The 21,766-nt window shown below is 58.5% G+C and overlaps 1 protein-coding gene across 1 annotated transcript; it reads left to right on the top strand.

Moving 5' to 3' along the window:
* Positions 1-507: 507 nt before the first annotated feature.
* STARD3 (StAR related lipid transfer domain containing 3) lies at positions 508-21,688 on the top strand. Its single transcript, XM_030256157.4, has 15 exons — positions 508-618; positions 6,395-6,641; positions 9,741-9,818; positions 10,048-10,125; positions 10,216-10,269; positions 10,373-10,490; positions 11,434-11,529; positions 12,732-12,787; positions 13,499-13,591; positions 14,756-14,818; positions 15,794-15,889; positions 16,352-16,431; positions 16,746-16,850; positions 18,607-18,700; positions 20,874-21,688. The coding sequence occupies exons 2-15, from the start codon at positions 6,429-6,431 to the stop codon at positions 20,976-20,978; spliced, it is 1,329 nt and encodes a 442-aa protein (XP_030112017.2). The 5' UTR covers positions 508-618; positions 6,395-6,428; the 3' UTR covers positions 20,979-21,688.
* Positions 21,689-21,766: the final 78 nt, after the last annotated feature.

Genomic DNA, 21,766 nt, shown 5'->3' with positions numbered 1-21,766 from the left:
TGGTCTGTCCCTCGCCCCACTGACTCCCCCCATGTGGGGAATGGTGTCTCCCAGCCCCACGGATACCCCCCCCATGGTCACCCCTCCACTGGAGAATGGTCTCTCCCAGACCCACTGGAACACCCCCAAGGAGGGGGAATGGTCTCTGCCTTGCTCACCCCATAGACACCTCCCCCCCCTCCACACGGGGAATGGTCTCGCCCTCACCCCACTGATTCCCCCTTTTGGAATGGTCTCTCCCAGCCCTACTGATTCCACCTCCCACGAGGAATGGTCCTTCCCAGCTTTATTGAGCCCCCGTATGAGAAATGGTCTCTCCCACTGACCCCCTCTCCCGCTGTGAGTGGTCTCTCCCAGCCCCACTGATCCCTCCCGACGGGAATGGTCTCTGCCAGCCCCACTGACCCCCCTCCCGCGGTGAATGGTTTGTCCCAGCCCCACAGGGTCTCTCCCAGCCCCACTGACCCCCCCTCCCGCCGTGAATGGTCTGTCCCGCCCCCCCCCCCCGCGGCCGGCGATGGTCGCTGCCGGCGCAGCCTCGTTCTCGTTCTGGCGTTTCCCTTCCGGGGTCGGAGGTGGCGGCGGGACCGGACCCGGACCCGGGACCGGCACCGGGAGGTACCGGGGGGTACCGGGGGGCCACTCTGGGGACATTTCGGGGACATTTCGGGGACATTTCGGGGGGCTCAGAGCCGTTCCCGGCCCTGACGGTGCCGGGCAGCCTCGCTGGGGCCTCGGTGCCGCTCCCGGCGGTACCGGGACGGGACCGGGCCTCAGTCCCGGTTACCGGCACCGGGCCCGCGGCTGCGGCAGGCCTCGGGTAGTCCCGTTCGGGTCCCGTCCCGGTCGGTCCCGTTATATTCCCGGGCCCTGCTCCGCTTCCCGGGAGTCCCGGCAGGGAGAGCCCGTCCTGGTGTGCCCCGGGGGGCACCGAATAAAGCCCGAATCCCGACCGAATCCAGCCCGAATCCCGACCGAATCCAGCCCGAATCCCGACCCAATCCCGACCCAATCCAGCCCCAATCCCGACCGAATCCAGCCCCAAATCCCGACCCAATCCAGCCCCAAATCCCGACCCAATCCAGCCCAAATCCCGACCCAATCCCGACCCAATCCAGCCCCAATCCCGACCGAATCCAGCCCCAAATCCCGACCCAATCCCGACCGAATCCCGACCGAATCCAAACCAAATCCCGACCGAATCTAGCCCCAAATCCCAGCCCAAATCCAGCCCCACATCCCAACACACATCCCGACCCAAATCCCACACCACAACCAGCTCCACATCCCAACCCAAATCTTGACTGAAATCCCACCCCACATCCAGCCCCACATTCCACCCCACATCCAGCCCCACATCCTGACCCAAATCCCACCCCACATCCAGCCCCACACCCCAACCCCAATCCAGCCCAAACCCAGCCCCAAATCCCACCCCACATCCAGCCCCACATCCCACCCCAATCCCGCTGTGACCCGTCTCTCCCGACCCTCGGGACCAGGGGGGTCTCACGGGGGCTCCGAGCGCTGAAACCCCCAAATGTGGGGCTGGGCTGGGCTGTTCCTCCTGCTGCCTTTGGGGCATGGGCAGGAGAGCCCTAAACTTCCCCCGGATCTTTGGGAGATGAGGAATTAGGGGATGCTGCAGGATCCCACAGCTGGCTCTGGGACAAAGCTGCTTTTCCCGAGGCTCTCCCGAGTTTCCTTGCACTGCCAGGGGGGTCGTGGGGGTCTCAGTGTCCCCATGGGGGTCTTGGTGTCCCCACTGGGGTCTTGGTGTCCCCACAGGGGTCTCGGTGTCCCTACAGGGATCTCAATGTCCTCCCAGGGTCTCAATGTCTCCATGAGGATTTCATTGTCACCACAGGGGTCTCAGTGTACCCATGAGGGTCTCAGTGTCCTCCCAGGTTCTTGGTGTCCTTCTGGGGGTCTTGGTGTCCCCACGGGGGTCTTGGTGTCCCCCCAGGCTCTCAGTGTCCTCTCAGGGTCTCGGTGTCCCCACAGGGGTCTCAGTGTCCTCCCAGAATCTCGGTGTCTCCATGGGAATTTTGGTGTCCCCACAGGGGTCTTGGTGTCCCCACGGGGATCTCAGTGTCCTCCCACCATCTCGGTGTCTTCTCAGGGGTCTCAGTGTCCCCACAGAGGTCTCATTATCCCCATGGGGGTCTCAGTGTCCCCACGGGGGTCTCGGTGTCCCCACGGGGGTCTCAGTCCCCCTGGGCATCCCCGTGTCCCCCCTTGGCCCTGAACCAAACCTTCTCCAGCGCTTTGCTCCATTGGATCCTTCCCAGTTTTTATTTTGGCTGGAATTTGCGTGTCTGTTTAACATCGACACTTTTTTGTTGTTCTAAAGGGCGGCTCTGACCCCCCTCAGTGCCCTGTGGGGTCTCCATCCCCCCTCTGGAATCTCCCCCACGGCTCAGGGGGCTGCAGCAACTTTGGGGGTCCCCCTGTGGGTGCTCCCCACCCTGGGCTGCACCCCTGGGAGAGGGGACAGCAGAGGGGACACGGGAATTGTCACATGAGCCTGGGGAAGCGTGGGAGGAAGGAGAAGTGGTGTCATGGGGTCATTAACGGGACACAGGGCTAACGAGGGTCACAGGGAGGGGGTGACAGGGGCTTTAGGGGTGACAGGGGCTTTGGGGTGCTGGCACTGGGATGTGGGGGCACTGAGCTGATGGGTTTTGGGGTGCTGGCACTGGGCTGACAGAATTTTGGGGTGCTGGCACTGGGCTGATGGGGTTTTACTGGCTGTTGGTGCTGAATACTGGCTCAGGATTTCACCAGATCCGTGTTAGCTCCTGCTGGGATCCTGCTGGGATGTGGTGCCACCCTTGTCCCTGCAGCTCTGTCACCTCCTAGTCCCCAAACTGGGAGCTTTCCCTGCCAAAAATCCTTCCCCAAAATCTCAAATCCCCTTTTTTCAAGTCAGAGAAGCCCAGAAGGGTTCCTGGAGTGTCCCCTGGGCTATAATTTGTCACCCAGGGTGTCCCCTGGGCTGTGATCTATCTCTTGGGGGTGTCCCCAGGGCTGTGATCTGTCACTGGGGGTGTCCCCAGGGCTGTGATTTGTCACTCAGGGTGTCCCCTGAGGTGTGATCTGTCACTCGGGGTGTCCCCTGAGGTGTGATCTGTCACTCGGGATGTCCCCTGGGCTGTGATCTATTTCTTGGGGGTGTCCCCCAGTCTGTGATCTGTCACTTGGGATGTCCCCTGAGGTGTGATCTGTCACTCGGGGTGTCCCCCAGGCTGTGATCTGTCAGTCAGGATGTCCCCCACACTGTGATTTGTCACTTGGGATGTCCCCCAGGCTGTGATCTGTCACTCGGGGTGTCCCCCAGGCTGTGATTTGTCACTTAGGGTATCCCCTGGGCTGTGATCTGTCACCCAGAGTGGCCCCCAGCAGCGTTTGCCCCTCACTGGGATGGAATCCTGGAATCACTGAGGCTGGAAAAGCCCTCCAGGATCATCTCCAAGAACCTGTCAGGGTTCAGGTTGTCATGCACAGCCGCGTCACCCCTAACCCGTGTCCCCAAGTGCCACATCCACACGTTTTTTTGACCATTCCAGGGATGACAACTCCACCTCCCAAAGCCTGATTGTCCTTTCAGTGAATAAATCCCCCTGATGTCCACCCTGGCACCACTTGGGGCCTTTCCCTCTCATCCCATCCCTCATCCTGTGGGAGCAGAGCCCGACCCCCACCCGACCTGCTCCTTCCCGGGCTGCCGAGCGGGATGCGGAGGATGCTGGAATGCATAATGGAGCAGAGCTCAATAATTCATCTGTCACCCAGGAACAGCCACGTTTCTCCACACCCAGCCCCTGCTCCCAGCTCTCAGCTGCCTGAGGGAGCAGCTCCACTCGAGGGGGGAGCTGGTGTGGGATTCAAACATTCCTGCTCTGCCCCACAGAGCGGCTTCTCCCTCGGGAATTGGATGGTTTGGGAGCCCAAAACAGCCCAAACCTCCTTGGCAAGGCTGGCATTAAGGATGGATGAGCTGCACCGGGGTGCTCTGGTGCCATGTCCTGCCTGTCCCCGTGTCCTGCCGTGTCCCAGCACCCCACTGTGACCCCTCCTGGCATCCCTGGAGCCTCTCCGGGTGATTTTAAAGCGCTGTGAAAGTTGGGGAGGGGCTGCCTAAGTGCAAAGTGCTGTCGGAGGGGAGGAGGAGGCGGCGGCAGCCCCGGCCAGGGGGGGATTTATTATTTATCCCTCACAGATGTCCTTAACTTTTGTCACTTCGAGCCAGGCCCGGCGTGCGGAGCGGCTGATCCGAAGTGACAAGGATTCCAGCTCCTTCCCAAGCACCTCCGAGAGGCACTGACAGGGATTTGACAGTGGTCCAGCTTTGTTCCCTTCCCAGCCCCAGCACTCCCCGGGGTGGGATGCAAAAACTGCTGGCTCAGGGATCCAAACTGCCCCAAACTGCCCCAAATCGGGCTGTGCTCGGCTCCTGCAGGTGCTCCTGGCTGGCTGCACATTCCATGGGATTTCCACTCCACACAGATCTGACCTTTTTCCCTGGATGTCACGAGTGGGATCTGTGGTGGGCAAACCTCAGTGGGATCCCAGCAGGCACAGAGCTGCCGAGGCAGGAGCTCACAGCACAAGCAATCCATGGGGATATATTTGGAGGCAAAACGTCCTTGAGCAGGAGGATTTAGCAGGGCAGGAGTTTGTGGCTGTGGCGTTGCCGTGGGTGACTCGGAGGTGGCGGGGCCGGGGCTGACAGATCCCTGGCCCGACCTGTTTTTTTGGGATCCGTGTTTGTCCCCGGCGTGTCACACCCCCTTCCCAACAGCGGCCTCCTTGTGCTGCGCTGACGGAGAGGAAAAATCCCAATACAATGGTTGGCACAGCTGCAGGAAAACAGCCCCGGCAGCCCTGCAACACCTCGCTCGTGCCGGGAGCGTGTGCCCGGCACTGCCAGGCGGGGCTGGGACATGGAGCAGCTCCTTCCCTTCTCCAGGGAGATGGAGCAGCTCCTTCCCTTCTCCAGGGAGATGGAACAGCTCCTTCCCTGCTCCAGGGACACGGAGCAGCTCCTTCCCTGCTCCTGGGACATGGAGCAGCTCCTTACCTGCTCCAGGGACATGGAGCAGCTCCTTCCCTGCTCCTGGGACATGGAGCAGCTCCTTCCCTTCTCCAGGAAGATGGAGCAGCTCCTTCCCTGCCCCTGGGACACGGAGCAGCTCCTTCCCTGCTCCTTGGACACAGAGCAGCTCCTTCCCTTCTCCAGGGAGATGGAGCAGCTCCTTCCCTGCTCCTGGGACACGGAGCAGCTCCTTCCCTGCTCCAGGGAGATGGAGCAGCTCCTTCCCTGTTCCTGGGACATGGAGCAGCTCCTTCCCTGCTCCTGGGACACGGAGCAGCTCCTTCCCTGCTCCAGGGAGATGGAGCAGCTCCTTCCCTGCTCCAGGGACACAGAGCAGCTCCTTCCCTGCTCCAGGGACACAGAGCAGCTCCTTCCCTTCTTCAGGGACACGGAGCAGCTCCTTCCCTTCTCCTGGGACATGGAGCAGCTCCTTCCCTGCTCCTGGGAGATGGAACAGCTCCTTCCCTTCTTCAGGGACATGGAGCAGCTCCTTCCCTTCTCCAGGGACATGGAGCAGCTCCTTCTCTGCTCCAGGGACACGGAGCAGCTCCTTCCCTTCTCCAGGGACATGGAGCAGCTCCTTCCCTGCTCCTGGGACACGGAGCAGCTCCTTCCCTTCTCCAGGGACATGGAGCAGCTCCTTCCCTGCTCCTGGGACACAGAGCAGCTCCTTCCCTGCTCCAGGGAGATGGAGCAGCTCCTTCCCTTCTCCTGGGACACAGAGCAGCTCCTTCCCTGTTCCTGGGACACGGAGCAGCTCCTTCCCTGCTGCCTCCCTGCTCTGCCTGGCCCAGCCAGGCATCAGGCCCAGGGTTCTTTCCTGGCTGGGATCTGTTCCAATGGGATGCCGAACTCCCCAGGCTTTCCCTTCCCTGCAGAAGGAAGGGTGGGGTGGCCTCATGGTTTCAGGGAGCGCTCCCAAAACATCCTCAGAGCCTTTTCCTGCGTCCACAGTGTCTCTGTGGGGTTTGAGACCCCTTTTTTCTCCTTCCACAACATTTTCACGGGGTTTGCAGCTCCTTTCCATGCTGCCATGGCATTAAAACCCACCCAGTCCCACCCCTGCCATGGCAGGGCACCTTCCACTAGCCCAGGTTGCTTCAGGGTCCATCCAGCCTGGCCTGGGACACTTCCAGGGATGGAGCAGCCACAACTTCCCTGGGCACCCTGTGCCAGGGCCTGAGCACCCTCCCAGGGATGATTTCTCCCCGGGATCTGATTTGCTCCTGGCATTGTCAGAGCAGGACAGGAGCAGGGGTGTGGCGAGCCCTGAGTGTCCCCTGTGTGTCCCCGCAGGTGACGCTGCCCTGGTGGCCGATGTCCCCGGAGGATGAGCAAGCCCACGGACCTGCAGCACGATCTGGAACGCAGCCTGCCCGCCATCGCCTCCATCAGCTCCTCCTTCTCCCAGAGCCAGGGCTTCTCCCCGTACTTCCTCTCCCCGGAGAAGAGAAAAGCCATCTCAGATGTGAGGAGAACCTTCTGCCTCTTCGTCACCTTCGACCTGCTCTTCATCTCCCTGCTGTGGATCATCGAGCTGAATGTGAGTTGGAGGAAGCAAACCCGGGAATCTTTGCCCTTTTTAAACTCAGTTCCCTCCGTTAATTGCTCTGTTCCAGCACTCCTGGGACGGATCTTTGTTTGCTGTTCCCAGCACTGGCCAAGGAGCCGCTGTTCTTTAATATAAACTAAAGTCCAGCTCGTTTCCTGCCCCGGGGCTTTGTCGGGGCTGTCCGGGGTTGTTAACACCTCCCTTTGTTGTGCTGTAACAAGATCCAGGGCCTCTGGAATCACTGAGTTGAGCCAAATTCCCCTCCTGCTCCCTGGGTTTGCTGCTGCCTCAGAGCATCAGAGGAGCAGGAGGAGGATCCTCCAGGGGCTTTGATCCCAAAATTCTGCTGCTAATCTCAGCTTTGGGAAGCTGGAGGTGCTGCTCCACCTCCCAAGGGATTGCTGAGGGGGATGTGAGTGGTTTGCTTCACTCACAAGCTGCTGTGTTTGGTCTGTGTTGCAATAACAGGGAAAAATCCAGTTTATTTACCTCAGTCCCACCAAGTCCAAATCCCTCCCTGGGCTATATTTTGTTTTTATTTTCCCTGAACCGGCCCTGGCTGGTTTCAGGTACTCCATGTCCTCCCCTGGAGGAGCAGAGATGGACAGATAGACTCTGGGCTGCATTTATCAGCACAGGATCCTGCTGCTCGCTCAGCAGCTCTTATCTCTGCCCTCCTTATCTCTGGGTGTCTGCACTTCACAGACTGTCCAGGCCAGCAGCTCCTCACCCTGCCCAGAGCCCCCTGCTCCCACCCCTCTTAGGAAAAACCATCTCCCAGCCAGCATTCCAGCCGTGCCGACGGTGTCCTGCCCGCCCAGTTTGGACCCCAGCCCCCTGCCCTTGTCCCAGTCCTCTCACGGAGAGGTGCTGGAATTCCAAATTCCAGCCCCCAGGAGATAATCCCGGTTTGGTCACCAGGGTGATGCTGAGCGTGGGTCGTGCAGGTAGCCATTAATGAGTGACTAAGTGCTGATATTTGGGCCCCGAGCTGAGATGTTGCATATTTAAAGCCATTAGAGCAGCTTATTTGCCTGGTTATGAAGAGCAACAGTTTGATATCATGACTAATGCCTTTTTTTTCATTTTTTTTTTCTTTTTTTTTTTTTTTTGAAACCAACCGTTTCCTTCACTGCAAGATAAGCCGAGCAAATTGCCCCTCGTTAAAAGCAAACCCTAATTGTGCAGGCTGGGTGCTCTCAGAGCCAGGGAGATGCCTCAGGTGGTTCATCTGCCTGTGTTTAAGCTGAAAACACCCCCCAAAGCTTTCCCTGTGTTCCTGCAGCATCCCGTGGAGTCGGGGTGTGGGGATGAGGCTCTCAGTGGCCACTCAGCCAAGCTGGCCCGAGTCCCCTGGCCACAAGTCAGCTGGAGGCACAGCCCAGCTTCACTCCCCCTCTTTTTGCCCTTTTGTTGGATATTAAGCCCCATCCCAGACTGGGAGGCATCCCTTCCCAATCCCAGTGGTTTCCTGTGCTGCCCTTGGAGTGCCAGGACACCCCTCTGCCAGGGACTGGCACCCACCAACTCGTTCCTCACAGCTGAAACACCCCCCAAAAACCATCACCCAAACATTTCCCTGTGCTTCCTCCTTCCTGCAGCATCCCTTGGAGCCACAGAGGGGCTTTTGGTGGCCACTCAGCCAAGCTGGCCCGAGTCCCGTGGCCACAGATCAGCTGGAGGCACAGCCCAGCTTCACCCCCCTGTTTTTGCCTCCTTCTCCCTGGATTTGCAGCCTGACCCAGAGGGATCCTTTGCCAGTGGCTGCCCTTGGAGTGCCAGGACACCCTGGCTGCCAAGGACTGGCCCGGGATCCACCAGCTGCTGGCTCTGCCAGCTCCCAGCCAGCTGGGCCCCGTCCAAAGCCATAGCCTAAAGGTGAAGCATTTGTTCCAGTTACCTGAGCCCTTCACTTCCTCGCAGACAGCCATTCCAGCCTCCCAGGATTTATGGGGGCCCAAGGACCAGGGCTGTCAGACCCTGGATTATCTCAGGATGAGTTTTTTCCACGCTGCTGTCAGTCCCAGAGAGGGTTTTTGCCTCTCTCAGATTCCCGTGGCTGTGCATCCCCCCTCTCCTCCCTTTGCCAGCACGTTTGATCCTGCTGGTTCCCTTCTTCCACCAGATTTCCTGGAGCACTGCTGTGAGCTGTGGGAAGCCAGCTGGAGGGAGAAGGGACCCCTCATGAGGAGGTTCTTAAATCCCCCCAGGGATTCAGTGACCCTGACAGCCCTCACAGGAAGATGTTCAGTGCATTAGTGGAGGTTCCTGAAGACCATTTTTCCTGTGGTTTTCCATTTTTCCATGTCTCCTGCCATTCCTCTGGAATCTGCCAGGTGGGCAGCAGTGGCAGGTGGCCATCCAAGGGCTCCAGGCTCTGAGGAGCTGGTGGCACTGGCTGTGCTGAGCCAAGGATTTGGGTGTTGGAAATCACCACCTAGAGGTTTTTAATGTCCCTCCTGCCCAGCCGTGCTCCTGGGTGTGAATCCCTGGGGGAAATTGGTGTGATCCAGGCAGGGAATGTGCCATGGGATCCTCCCTGGTCCTGTGCTGGCAGAGGAGCCCACGCTGGGCCTGTGGGACCATTTCTGTTCCAGATGCATTCCCTGACCTGGCCATAACCCCGGGCACTGCTTAGCTCCTTCACCATCAGTTTCTTATCAGTGCACTCAACTATTGTAAATGCAGGCGAACCCAATGGGAAGAAATGACGATGTCTGACTCAATTCAGAAGGCTGGATGATTTCTTTATTATATCTATGCTAAAATACATCAATACACTATATAAAAGGAGGATACTAAAACTACATACTACTTTCTCTGACTCTAACTCGTGACCCTCTCTTGAGAGAGTCCAGACACAAGTGGATTGGATTGGCCATCAGGCTCAAACAATCCTCACCAGAATCCAACCAAACACTCACTCCAGGTAAACAATTCTCCAAACCCATTCCACATAGGAAAAACAAGGAGCAGAAATAGAAATTGTTTTCTCTTTAATTTCTCTCTGTGCACCTCTATGAAAATCCTGAGAGGGAGAGAAATGTGCTTGCCACACTCAACAGCTTCCTGCTTCCCTGTCTCCCTCAGACCAAGGTGGGCATCAAGGAGAACCTGAAGGATGAAATCATCAACTACAAATTCAAGACCTCCTTCTTTGATATCTTTGTGAGTATCTCAGCCTCCTGCAGGGCTCTGGGGCTCAGTGGGGCTGGGAGGGTCTGGGCTCTCCCCTTGCCCAGCTCGGTGAATCCCTCCTGGTGCAGCCTTGATCCATCTGTTCCCTGGGAGCTGGTGGCTGTCCCTGCCCTCCCAGCACCTGGCAGAGGGACAAGGGCAGTGAGGCAGAGGGACAAGGGCAGTGACTGGTGTTGCTGGGTGTTGGTTGTTGTTGCAGCTCTTGGCTCTGTTCCGTTTTGTCGTGCTGCTCCTGGGCTACGCCATCGTCCGCCTGCGCCACTGGTGGGTCATCGCGGTAAGGAGCCACTCCAGCCTCTCCTCTGGGGAGTTTCCCCTCTCCTCCTGGACTTCTCATGGATCTGAGCTCTGCCCACTCATTTTTCAGGTCACTACACTGGTATCCAGTGCCTTCCTGATTGTCAAGGTCATCCTCTCCGAGGTTGGTTTCCCTGGGCTGGCAGGAAGTTGCTTTGTGATTTCTCAGTGCTGTTTTATTCCCTTTTTGGGTCATTCCCTGGGGTTTTCTGCTTCTTTCCACACAGCTTCTGACCAAAGGGGCTTTTGGGTATTTACTTCCCATCGTCTCGTTTGTCATTGCTTGGCTGGAGACCTGGTTCCTGGATTTTAAAGTCCTAACTCAGGAAGCAGAAGAGGAACGATGTGAGTATTTTTGCTCCTCTCTGGTAAGAGCTGGACAAATCCAACCAGGCCTGCTCTGGCATCACCATGATCTGACATTTCTGGGAAAGGGATCTCCAGGTTGGCTGGGATGGGAAGTGCCTGACTCAGTTCTGTTATGGTCAACAAGTCCCTTCAGGGGAAGAAAATACCAGATTATAAAGAGCATCTTTTAACTGAGGGGAGGAAAAATGTGCCAGATTTCCCAATGGCTGGATCCTGCAGCCAGACCTGCTGGAGACAGAGCTCAGCTCTGCATGGGAGAAAGTGTTTGGAAACAGGGAGGCAAATGCCAGGCAGAGTGTTGGACTCCCTGTCCCTGATATCTGTGTTTGGATCTGGCTGCAGCCCCTTTCCAGGAGGGCTGCTGGAGTCACAGACACATTCTGTGGCGCAGGGTGAATTATGGGGTGTGAAATTCTGTGGTCTCTGAGGTCACACTGAGCAGGGATTGGGGCTGACCTAATGCTTCACACATCACCCTGTGACTTCCAGGGTCCTTCTAGGGACCTGCTTTGTCCCTCTCCCAGGAGTCACTGGCTGGGAAGTGGCACCAGACTAAGAGGGGCATTTGTCAGGCAATCAGAAATGCTCTGACTGCAAAGCACCAGAGGATGTTTGGGTCTTGCAAGGAGGCTTTAAAATTGAAAAATGATCAAGTGTTTAATGCCTCTATTGGATTAGGCTCAGGTTCCAAATTGCTTCCAGGGGAAGCTCTTATTTAATTAGATGCTTAATCGCCTTTGGATTATTTGACAGGCAGAAGAGCCCATTGATCTCCGGGGCAGATAAAACATCTCAGACAAAAGATGAAGCAACAGGAGCTGAGGCTGGCTGGTGTCAGTGGGAAAAACAAGAGGGTGTTTTGGCAGGGCTGGTGTCCCACAGCCTGCCAGGTGTTAAATCCTTGTGCTCCCATTCCCAGGGTTCCTGGCAGCCCAGGCTGCAGCCTCGAGGCCACTGCTGTACCCCCGAGCCCTCTCTGAGGGACAGTTCTACTCCCCACCCGAGTCCTTCGCAGGTAAGGTCACCTGTGCCATCACCTCTCTTCCCATGCTCATCCCACCCTGGAATTCCTCACCTCCATCATCTCTTCCCCGAGCTCTGCCTCGTTATCCCAACCCCTGGCAGAACCTCCAGGAGCTGACACTGCAGAACAAGGTCCCCTGTCCCCTCTCTGTGCCTGCATGTGGGCAGGGGTGGCACTGCCACACTCTCCACATGGCACCTTTTTATCAGAGCTGCCCTCGTCCCTGCGAGCCGGGCTGCAGCTCCGTGGGACACTGGAGCCTTGTGTGGGCTTGGGATTAAATGCTCTGAGCTCTGAGCTTGGAAAATGCTGCCCCGGGGTGAGGATAAGGGCTGGTGGCACGTCACTGCCCTGTGCTGGCACTGGAGAGCTCCTGGCGTGGCAGTGGGGACATCTCAGCTGGATTGTCCTGGTGTAGCTGACACCTGGGGTGAGCCCAGCTCTCCAGGGCAGTTGTCCCAGTGTAGCTGACACCCAGGACAAGCCCAGCCCCCTGGAACACTGTTCCCATTGTAGCTGACACTTGGGATGAGTCCAGCCCCCTGGAACACTTTTCCCAGTGTAGCTGACACCCGGGACAAGCTCAGCTCTCTGGAACACTGTTCCTGGTACAGCTGACACCCAGGACAAGCCCAGCCCTCTGGAACACTTTTCCCAGTGTAGCTGACACCCAGGACAAGCTCAGCTCTCTGGAGCAGTTGTCCCAGTGTAGCTGACACTTGGGATGAGTCCAGCCCTCTGGAACACTGTTCCCATTGTAGCTGACACAGGGATGAGTCCAGCCCTCTGGAACACTGTTCCCATTGTAGCTGACACCCAGGACAAGCCCAGCCCCCTGGAACACTTTTCCCAGTGTAGCTGACACAGGGGTGAGCTCAGCCCTCTGGAATAGTTGTCCCAGTGTAGCTGACACCCAGGACGAGCCCAGCTCTCCAGGGCAGTTTTTCCAGTGTAGCTGACACCCGGGATGAGCTCAGCCCTCTGGAACACTGTTCCTGGTACAGCTGACACCCGGGATGAGCTCAGCCCTCTAGAGAGCCAAGCAGGTGTTCAGGGAGACAGGGAGTCATCCTCACTGAGAGCCCTTCCTGCTGGAGGAGGGACAGGGATCAGACCTTGTCCCCCACGAGAAGGGAGGGAGCTGGTACCGCTGGGGTGTTAATTAACTGTGAGTTAATTGGTGCTTCCCCTAGGTTCAGACAACGAGTCTGATGAGGAAGGTGTGGGGAGGAAGGCCTTGACAACTCAGGTAAACAGAGCCTGGCCCTGCCCTCAGCTCCCGCTGATCTGGGGCTCTGGGAGTCTCCCCAGTCTTGTGGTCCCATCAGGTTCTGCTGCCCCCCCCCATTCCAGACCCCTCAGCTCTGGGGACATGTGGCTGAGCCCTCTCTGTGCCACAGGACTGGTGGCATGGCAGTCACTGCAGGAGGGGTCATCTGAGCCCCCCAGCTTTATCCCCCTTCCCCAGGGCTGTGTGCTCTGCCCTGCAGCATCCCACAGGAATGTGTTCTGGCTCTGCTCCTGCCTGTCCCTCCCCCTTCTCCCTTCACCCTGCTCCTTTGGTCACATTCTGGGATGGGCATCACCTCACTTGTCCCCGTGGCTTGAAGGGTGGCCCTTAACCTCCCCAAAACCTGGCTGGGCACAGGCTTTGTGCCCTTTTCCAAGAGCTCCTGCTCCTGTTCAGCCCGAATTCTGGCTCCTCCAGGAAGGAAGCTGCACATCCCAGAGCCCTTTGCCTGCTGGAAACCTTCCTGCTCAGGCAGGAGCCATCGGGAGCAGCTGGTGTGTGGATCCAAGCCAGGGCGGGGAGCGTGACTTGGAGCTCCAAAATGAGGCCTCTGTGACCCAAATTAAGAGATTTCTGATCCCCTTTCCCTCTGCCAGCCCGGGGAGGGGGGGAGCAGCCTCACACACACTCCTGCACGCCCAGCTAATGAAATCCTCCCTTCTTACCCAGGAAAAGGAGTATGTCCGACAAGGCAAAGAGGCCATGGAGGTTGTGGACCAAATCCTCGCCCAGGAGGAGAACTGGAAGTTCGAGAAAAACAATGCAAGTGTGGATTTTCCTCCCCAGCTGGCAGAGGGCATGGATGGCTTAGCAAAAACCGGGACAAACGAGGCTTTGGAAACCTCCTTGCGCCATGAAAAATTAACAAGCGTTACAATTACCTGATTGAATTAGGAATCTATTCCAGTTCAGTTAAATGTAAAATCCCCTCTTATTTAATTAGACGTTTAATTGCTTTGCAGTTTGACAGGAGAGGGGCCCTTCCCACCTCCCTCTGTCCGGAGGGTGGGCAGGGGTGGCTGGCTCACCTTTGGGATGCAGAGCCATGGGCAGGAGCAGGGGAATGCTGCTCCCACAGCTCCAGCCCTGCCCTTGCTCCATGCCCAGGTGCCTCTGAGCCTGCTGGGGGCCCAAACTGGAGTCTTGGCCCATGTTGGGCACTAACTGCTCTTCCCACCCCCAAAGCCGCTGGTGTCCCCCTTCCCCAGCACCTGGGGTGTAAATCTGGGATGTGGCTCTGCCTACTCCAGACTTTTTGGGGGTGCACAGAGCTCTTTCTTCTCTCTGAAGAGTGGAGAGGAAGAGGAGGGGTTTGTCCCCCAAACCCAACCTTGTTTCAGGAGGTTCAAACACGACTGGGGCGGGGGGTGCGAATCCTGCAAACTGCTGTCTCATCTGCTGTTTCAAATTCCCCTGTCAAGTGATCCTTTGTCTGATGCCAAACTAGCTGGGCAGATTGTTTTCTTTTTCCAAAGGGGGATGGATTTAAATAGACTAATCAGAGTTTAACACAGGGCTAACGATGAAAGGTTTTCATCTGCCCATGCCCAGCCCCTCCGGGGAGGCTCCTCTCAGCTGTAGGTAACACCAGCAGCGCTGGCAGCGAACCCCTTTTGCACCCCGGTGCTGCTGCAAAGAGAATGTGACCTTGACGTGGGGTTTGCAGCCTGGCACGGGGCGGATTCTTTTTCTGTCTCATCCCTGCCGCCTCTCTGGATATTGTTTTGTTGATGGAAATGTGGGCATGGCCAACTGAAATGTGCTCGGGGCGGTTTCTGTGCCGAGGTCGCTGCCTGGTGTGGGGGGCAGGGGGTGCTGGGGGGCTGCAGGGGGTGACAGGAGCCTCAGAGTTCTAGCAAACCTCACCCTGAATAGAAACAATCCCTTTTTACTGATGCAAACACAACTTTCTCATCTCTTGCACAGGACTTTGGTGATGTTGTTTACACTTTTGAAATCCCTTTCCACGGCAAGACCTTTATTTTAAAGGTAAGAACATCCTTGGGCCGATTCCTTGGTCTCTTTGGCACGGGGAAGAGCCAGGGCTCAGCTTTCAGCACGGGTCAGGCTGCAGAACACTCTCCCTGTGCTTGAGACAGATGAACAGCACTGGGGAATCTCTCCAGGAAAACCCCTTGGCCAGCAGACAAACTCCCCAGTAAATATCCAAAACCCCAGACTCCTCTGGTCGAGTCGGGAGCAGGTGACTGCAAGACTCGCTTCCAACCCCAGCATCTCAGACTAATCTGACCAAGGAGGCTAATTGGAACTAATTGCCAGCAAGGCCAGGGCTGAGCGTGCGTCTGCTGCTGCCTGGCACGGGGCAGAGCAGCTCGGAAGTGCCTTGCTCCGTGCCCTCGCCCAAGCTGGAGTGGCTTGGCTGGGAACCACGCTTTAATGAAGCGTCGGTGCTGCCGTGGCTTTTCTTTGTTCCAGTGCATATGTTGCCTGGCTGGCAGGAGCTGCCAGTGGAGCAGCTCTTGTGTTCACCAGCAAAAGCTGGATGGTCCCACTTTACTGCATTCACCGTTTGCCTCCCAAGATCCCCGCTCCCGTGGGGATTGGGGGGGAATGGAATGGATGCTGTGTGTGCTGGAGCTTGGAATGGCTTGGGGGGAAAAAAAAAAGCCAAAACAGTCAAAAATGCAACTTCCCAAAGCAATGGTGCATGGGGAACTGCTGAGGGTGGGAGAGGGGCGGACGGACAGATAGACAAAGCTCAGTGACTCCCAAATCCTGAGGTCTGTGTGAACCCCCGGACCCCACGGGTGCTCCCCAAGCCCCTGGGAGCACTGGGGCAGAGGGGTGACAGCCCTGGCTTTGCATGCAGGGGAACCAGGCCGGCCTCACCCCTCCCTCCCCTGCATTCCCAGTTGTCCTTTGTGTTTTACCCCGTTTTCCTTAAAAATACTCTCCCCCAAGGGGAGCAGAGGGGCTGGCTGAGTGTTCTGGCTCTGTCCTCAGGCTTTCCTGCAGTGCTCCCCTGAAATGGTTTACCAGGAGGTGATTCTGCAGCCCGAGAAGATGATCCTGTGGAACAGAACAGTGGCAGCTTGCCAGGTGAGCGTGCTGGACAAAGATGGCTTAATCACAGGAGCTCCTTGGAGCGGAGAGCTGGAGCTCCCCCGTCCAACACGGGCTGCTGGCGGGGCTGGAGCCGAGCTGGATCCCAGGCACCGAGGCGTAAAATCCCCGCCGCTCATCCGTGCGCTCCGGCTGCACACGCCTGTGCCCGGCCAAGAGCCCGAGAGGTGGGCAGGGACAGGGGCCAGGGCTGAGCCAGAGCTGCCTCTGCCTGGTGGGGGGCTCAGAGCCTCACAGAGGAGAGCTGGAGGTGACACCTGTGCCCCCAAAAACTCAGGAGATGAACCAGCACACCCACCGCTCGTCGCTCTCCGCCCCATAAGATCCTCTGGTCTGATCCCGATGCTGATTTGGGGGAAGGGCTGTATCCTCTTGGTACTTGCCACAGTCTGAACAAGTTTCCCTTCTTTTGATTTATTCCCCTCTGCCTTTCCCCAGATCTTGCAGCGGATTGAGGACAACACGATCGTCTCGTATGACGTGGCGGCCGGAGCTGCCGGCGGGGTGGTGTCCCCGAGGTCAGTTCATCCCACACTGCCCCTAAACACCCCCCAAACCCTGGGGAGACCCCTCTGGAGCACTGGGAACGCTCTGAGCTGCTGGTGTCACCCTGGTAGGGCTGCTTGGCCGTGCAGGTAACACTCCCAAGGGCGAGCAGCCCCTGAAATTTCCTCCAGATGCTCCTGGCAGGATTCTCAAAGCTCCAAACCTCCTTCAGTCGGGCTCCCAGATATCAGTTCCCCGTGTTGACACAGCCTCTCCCAGCAGTCCAAAGAGCTGGATCTGCCCCCTGCACATCCCCAGTGTGTTTTTAAGCCCTTTCTTTGCGCAGGGATTTCGTGAACGTGCGTCGGATCGAGAGGAGGAGGGACAGGTACGTTTCCTCAGGGATATCGACCACGCACAGCCTGAAGCCTCCGCTCTCCAAATATGTCAGGTGAGAGGCAGGTGCTGTTTTTTCAGCTGGGATCACGCACTTCTCCAGAGCTCCAAGGCAAAGAGCCACTTAACTGCAAGCCCTGCTGCCTTCCTGGCAGGATTTGCAGGAAGCTGAGCTATTTGTGGAGCTGAACCTCGCTTCCCTTGTTCGTCTCCCTTTGTTCAAGAAACTCTCTGTGCTGTCAGCGCTGCTGGGGCGTTTTCCAGCTCAGGGGAGTGGAGGTGCTGACCAGTAAGAGCACAAACCCCAGGCCCACATCCTGTTTATGTAACAGTTAATTCCCAAACAGGGATTTCTGAGGGGCAGTAAACAGCTGGCTGTGGCTCCGAGCCTCTCTCATGCCTTTTGCTCCTCATAAACTGTCAGAATCTGAGGTATTGATAGTTCCGAGATTGTAAAAAGTCTCTGTCTTTCTGCCCCGCTGCCAAAGCAGAAGCCATAATTCGTCTGTGCTGGTTTCAAGGTTGTTTATTCTGTTTATCTCTAACATGTTCTGCTGCCCTGCTGCAGCTCTGTCCTGCAGGGCAGCGTGTGGGGCTCTGCCCTCAGTGGGATGGTACAAACATTAAATACCACAAACTACCTGTGCTGGATTTACAATAACGTGCCAATATCTGTCACCTACGTTGGACAGTGTGTCCCCAGCCTGAACCAACAGAAAAATGCCAACACCACAGTGAAACATGGAGGGCATGAAGAAGGAGAAAAAGGACAAGACACACCCAATTTCCTCCATCTTGTGCCCCTTGAACCCCTAATCTAGAATCCTAAAATTTTACTTTTGCACCCGTGCCACACTGAATTATTACTGATATCAAACACTCAGAACTGGTAATTCATCCTGTAAGATTGAAAACTCTTTTCCATTGACAGAGATCACAGACAGTGTCTCTGGGGGCTCTGTCCAGGGGGGTTCCTGACCCCTGCCAGGGTCCCAGGGCAGCCAGAGGGAAGCCCTGGGTTCCCACAGTAAACTGCTCGCTCACCGAATTTGAGGCACTGAGGGATGAAGCCGTGAGGATGGAGCAGCTCCCAAAATCTCAGCAGGGCTTTGGCCTCTCCCCTTCTGAAGGGACAGGCTGGTGATGGATCTCAGCGGGGCTGGGCTCGTCAGACAAGGACTCCTTGTTCCTGCCAGGGCCCAGCTGTGCCGCTGCGCGCTCCGACTTCGCTCGTCTCAATAATCTGGTTAAAGTAATTGACATTTTATCTCAGAGCCGTTGGAGCTGCCTCAGTCTATTTAGGAACTGGGGACTTCAAGGCCTGGAAAAATCCTTTAGCGAAGGCACACAGCAAAAATAGCGTGTTGTGAAGAGGGAAGGGAAATCTGTATTTGGGCTGCGTGTGCACAGCTCCCGTCTCAGAGACAGATCAGATGGTGCCGGGAAGGATCTGGGGGCTGGTGTGACAAGTGCCAAGCCTGTCCTGAGCACACAGAGTTTCCTGGGACCTCTTGTTTGCTCCCAGGAAAGCTTCCCGTGGGGAGCAGCTGGCATGAGGCAGAGCTGCTGCTCCACCGGCAGCCCTGGCACCGCCGCTGCCAAGGCACCTGTGGGAAAGCTGCCCTGCCGTGCTGGCTCGTGTACCTGGAGCCAAGGCACACACCTTCCCAGGCTCCCAGCATCTGCTCCTGCCCCACTGGGCTCTGGCTTTCACTGCCAGGCTCGGCTCCATGTGCTGCATCCACAGAGAATCCCAGCCAGAATTCCAGCCTGGCTCTGCTGACCCTCCTCTTGGCTTTCCTCCTCCACAGGGGTGAGAATGGACCTGGAGGATTCATCGTCCTGAAATGTCCCAGCAATGCCAAGGTCTGCACCTTCATCTGGATTCTCAACACAGATCTGAAGGTAAAGCCAGCTCCTGGGTGAGGCAGCTGCATCCCGTCCCCAGCGCAGCTCTGCCTCTGCTCCAGCATCCCAGCAGCCGTGGAAGTGGCCCCTTAGCAAGCACTGCCCTGAGGGGACTCAGATTTGGCAAGTGGGGGTTAAACTACTCCAAAATCCCTCTCTTTTCCCGGTGGGAGTTTGGGAAGTTACCTGGAAACTCTTCCTTATTTAAGGTCTCACTTAAGGGTTTCACCTCTGAGCGCAGGACTGGGGGAGAGGAGGTTTTGATCCTCCTTGGTGACCAAACCCACTCCGAGGCATGGGCAGTTTTGTGCCTGGCCACTGCCAGGAGCACTCCAGAGGGGCAAATTCCCTTCTCCACAATCTCCTGGCACCACTACAACCACCCAAAATCCACCCCCGGGGGAGCGAGCTGCGTGTTGTCCTTGCCGGTGTCCCGGACAAAAGGCAGCGCAGGGAGGGAGCGGGATTGGGGGAAAGAGGGATGGGGGCACGGAGGGGCCGGGATGGGGCACGGAGGGATGGGGCACGGAGGGGCCGGGATGGGGCACGGAGGGATGGGGCACAGAGGGAGTGGGATTGGGGGAAAGAGGGATGGGGGCACGGAGGGAGCGGGATGGGGCACGGAGGGATGGGGGCACGGAGGGAGCGGGATGGGGGCACGGAGGGAGCGGGATGGGGGCACGGAGGGGCAGGGATGGGGCACGGAGGGAGCGGGATGGGGCACGGAGGGATGGGGGCACGGAGGGAGCGGGATGGGGGCACGGAGGGAGCGGGATGGGGGCACGGAGGGGCAGGGATGGGGCACGGAGGGAGCGGGATGGGGCGGATGCGGGAGCGGGAGCGGAGCTGGCCCCGTTCCTTCCTCCGCGGAAGGTTGACGTGGTAACGGCGCTGCCGCAGCAGCACAAAGGCTCCATTCATCCCTGGGCTCTGCTGCAGCGCTGCAGCCCCCTCCCCTCCCCTCCCACGGCCCCCTCCCCTCCCCCAGAGCCCAGCGGCTCCTGCCCGTTTTCCCAAACGCTTCGGGAAAGGTTTGGGAAGCTCCCGGAGCGGGACGTGCCCGCCCTGTGGTGCCAGGGATGTGTTTTCCCTCCCTTGGAGGAGGAAATCCTCCCAAAACCGGCAGGTTTTGGGGAGGGGGGATGTAACAAACCCCCTCCCCACAGTGGTGGGGCTCGGAAAGAAAAGAGGTTCCTTGTCCTTGCTCTTCCCGGTGCCGCCTCCGGCGTGGAAGGAATGCCGAGCTATTAAAGCTATTAATAACCCCCAAGTGCTCCCACCGCCTTCCCCAGGGGCTCTGCCAGCAGCGCCCGGAGCCCTCCGCAGCTCCTGCTCTTCCCTTTGGCCCTGGGCGAGTATTTATAGCCCGCGGCTCATCCCTTCCTGCGCCTCGGGGGAGGGAGGGAGGGAGGATCCCGCACGTGTGTTTGTTTGCATCGGGAAGCGGCTGAAATGGCCCCTGGGAACAGCGGCCTCGCACTTTTCCTGCCCTTGTGTCCGAGGGAAAACCCCCTCCAGGAAAAGATGTGCGCTGGAGCAGCCCCGGTCCCAGGGGAGGAGAGTGTCCTGTGCCTGCCTGACCCTCGGGAGAGTTGGCCACTCATCCATCCCTCGGTGCCCCGGAGCAGCTCCCGGCCCTGCCTCAGCTCCCTCCCTCTCAGAGCCAAAGATTTTCATTTTTTCAGTTTTTGTGGATCTCCCACCACGGAGCCGAGGCCGAGGCGGGTGGGGAGTGGGGGGGGTGTGAGTCGTGCAGGGCTTTTTTAGAGAAATCCAACCACATTGCAGCTCCTCCCCCGGATCCGAGTCCCCGAGAGCCGCAGCTCCGCACAGCGGTGCTCCTGCATCCCTGGATCCCCTGGGATGGGATTGGAATGGGATGGGGGCAGAGCCCAGCCCTGACCCCCATTTATGGCTCCTGCATCCCTGGATCCCTCTGGGATGGAATGGGATGGGATAGGGGCAGCCCCCAGCCCCAAATCCCCATCACCCCGGAGTGGGACAGGACCAACCCCCAGCCCTCGTTCGTAGCTCTGTGTCCTGCAAGCCTCTAGGTTGGGATGGGGACAGTCCATGTATCCCTGTCCCTGGAGCCTCCCAGGCTGGGGTGGGGACAGCTCCCAGCTCCAAATCGTCCCTGTGACCCCGTGTCCCCGTCCTGTGTCCCCAGGGTCGCCTGCCCCGCTACCTGATCCACCAGAGCCTGGCTGCCACCATGTTCGAGTTCGCCTTCCACCTGCGCCAGCGCGTGGCCGAGCTCTGCTCCAAGCCCTGAGGACATTCCAGCGGCCTCTCTGCTCCGTGGGGACGGGGACAGGACCCTGCACCCCCGGCCGGGGGTCCCCCCACTGCCAGCCGTGGGCTGAGGCCAGGGGGGCTCAGCCCCTCCTCCCACCGCGGCTGCCCCCGACGTTTGGGGCCCTGGACCCGACTGTTGGTGCCAAATCCCTGCCCTGCCGGGGGCTGGGGGTGCCCCAACTCCCCACAGAGGGGCTGGGGGTGCCCCAGCTCCCCACAGAGGGGCTGGGGGCTCAGCTGGCACCCCCAGATTGCTGTGGCTGCGCCCCAATTCCCTGAGGAAGAGGGCACAGAGGTGGTGGCCGTGGCAGCGAGGACTCTGTGCCAGGCTCTGTGCCAACCTCTGCCCCTCCACCAGCGGGTGAAGGCACAATTTGTGACTCCCCCACCCCCACTGTGACCCCGGGGTGGGGGGCACAGCGCCGAGGACCCCCAAACCTCCCCTGGGTGCTGGCCCAGCCCCTTCTTTCCTTCCCAAAGGTGCAGCTCCCGGCGGGATTTGCCTTAAGCAGAGACTTGGATCCTTTTTGGGGGTGCTGGGGGGGGTGTTGGGGGTGCGGGGGCTGCGCTGCGGGAGGGGGGCACCCACAGCCCCCCCGGCCTCTCTGCACCCCCACGGGGGTCTGGGGGTCAGACCCCCACCCCCAAAATTTGTGGGGGCTGAATTAAAGCCTTGCACTGTTTGCAGCTCCGTGTCACCCGTGTGGCCTTTGTCACCCAGTGAGTCGAGGGGGTGCGGGCGGATTTGGGGCTGGGGTCACCCCC

Source organism: Taeniopygia guttata, chromosome 27, assembly GCF_048771995.1.
Source record: "Taeniopygia guttata chromosome 27, bTaeGut7.mat, whole genome shotgun sequence".
Classification (NCBI taxonomy): domain Eukaryota; kingdom Metazoa; phylum Chordata; class Aves; order Passeriformes; family Estrildidae; genus Taeniopygia; species Taeniopygia guttata.
The sequence above is the reverse complement of the archived record's forward strand: the minus strand, read 5'-3'. Positions and strand labels throughout refer to the sequence as shown.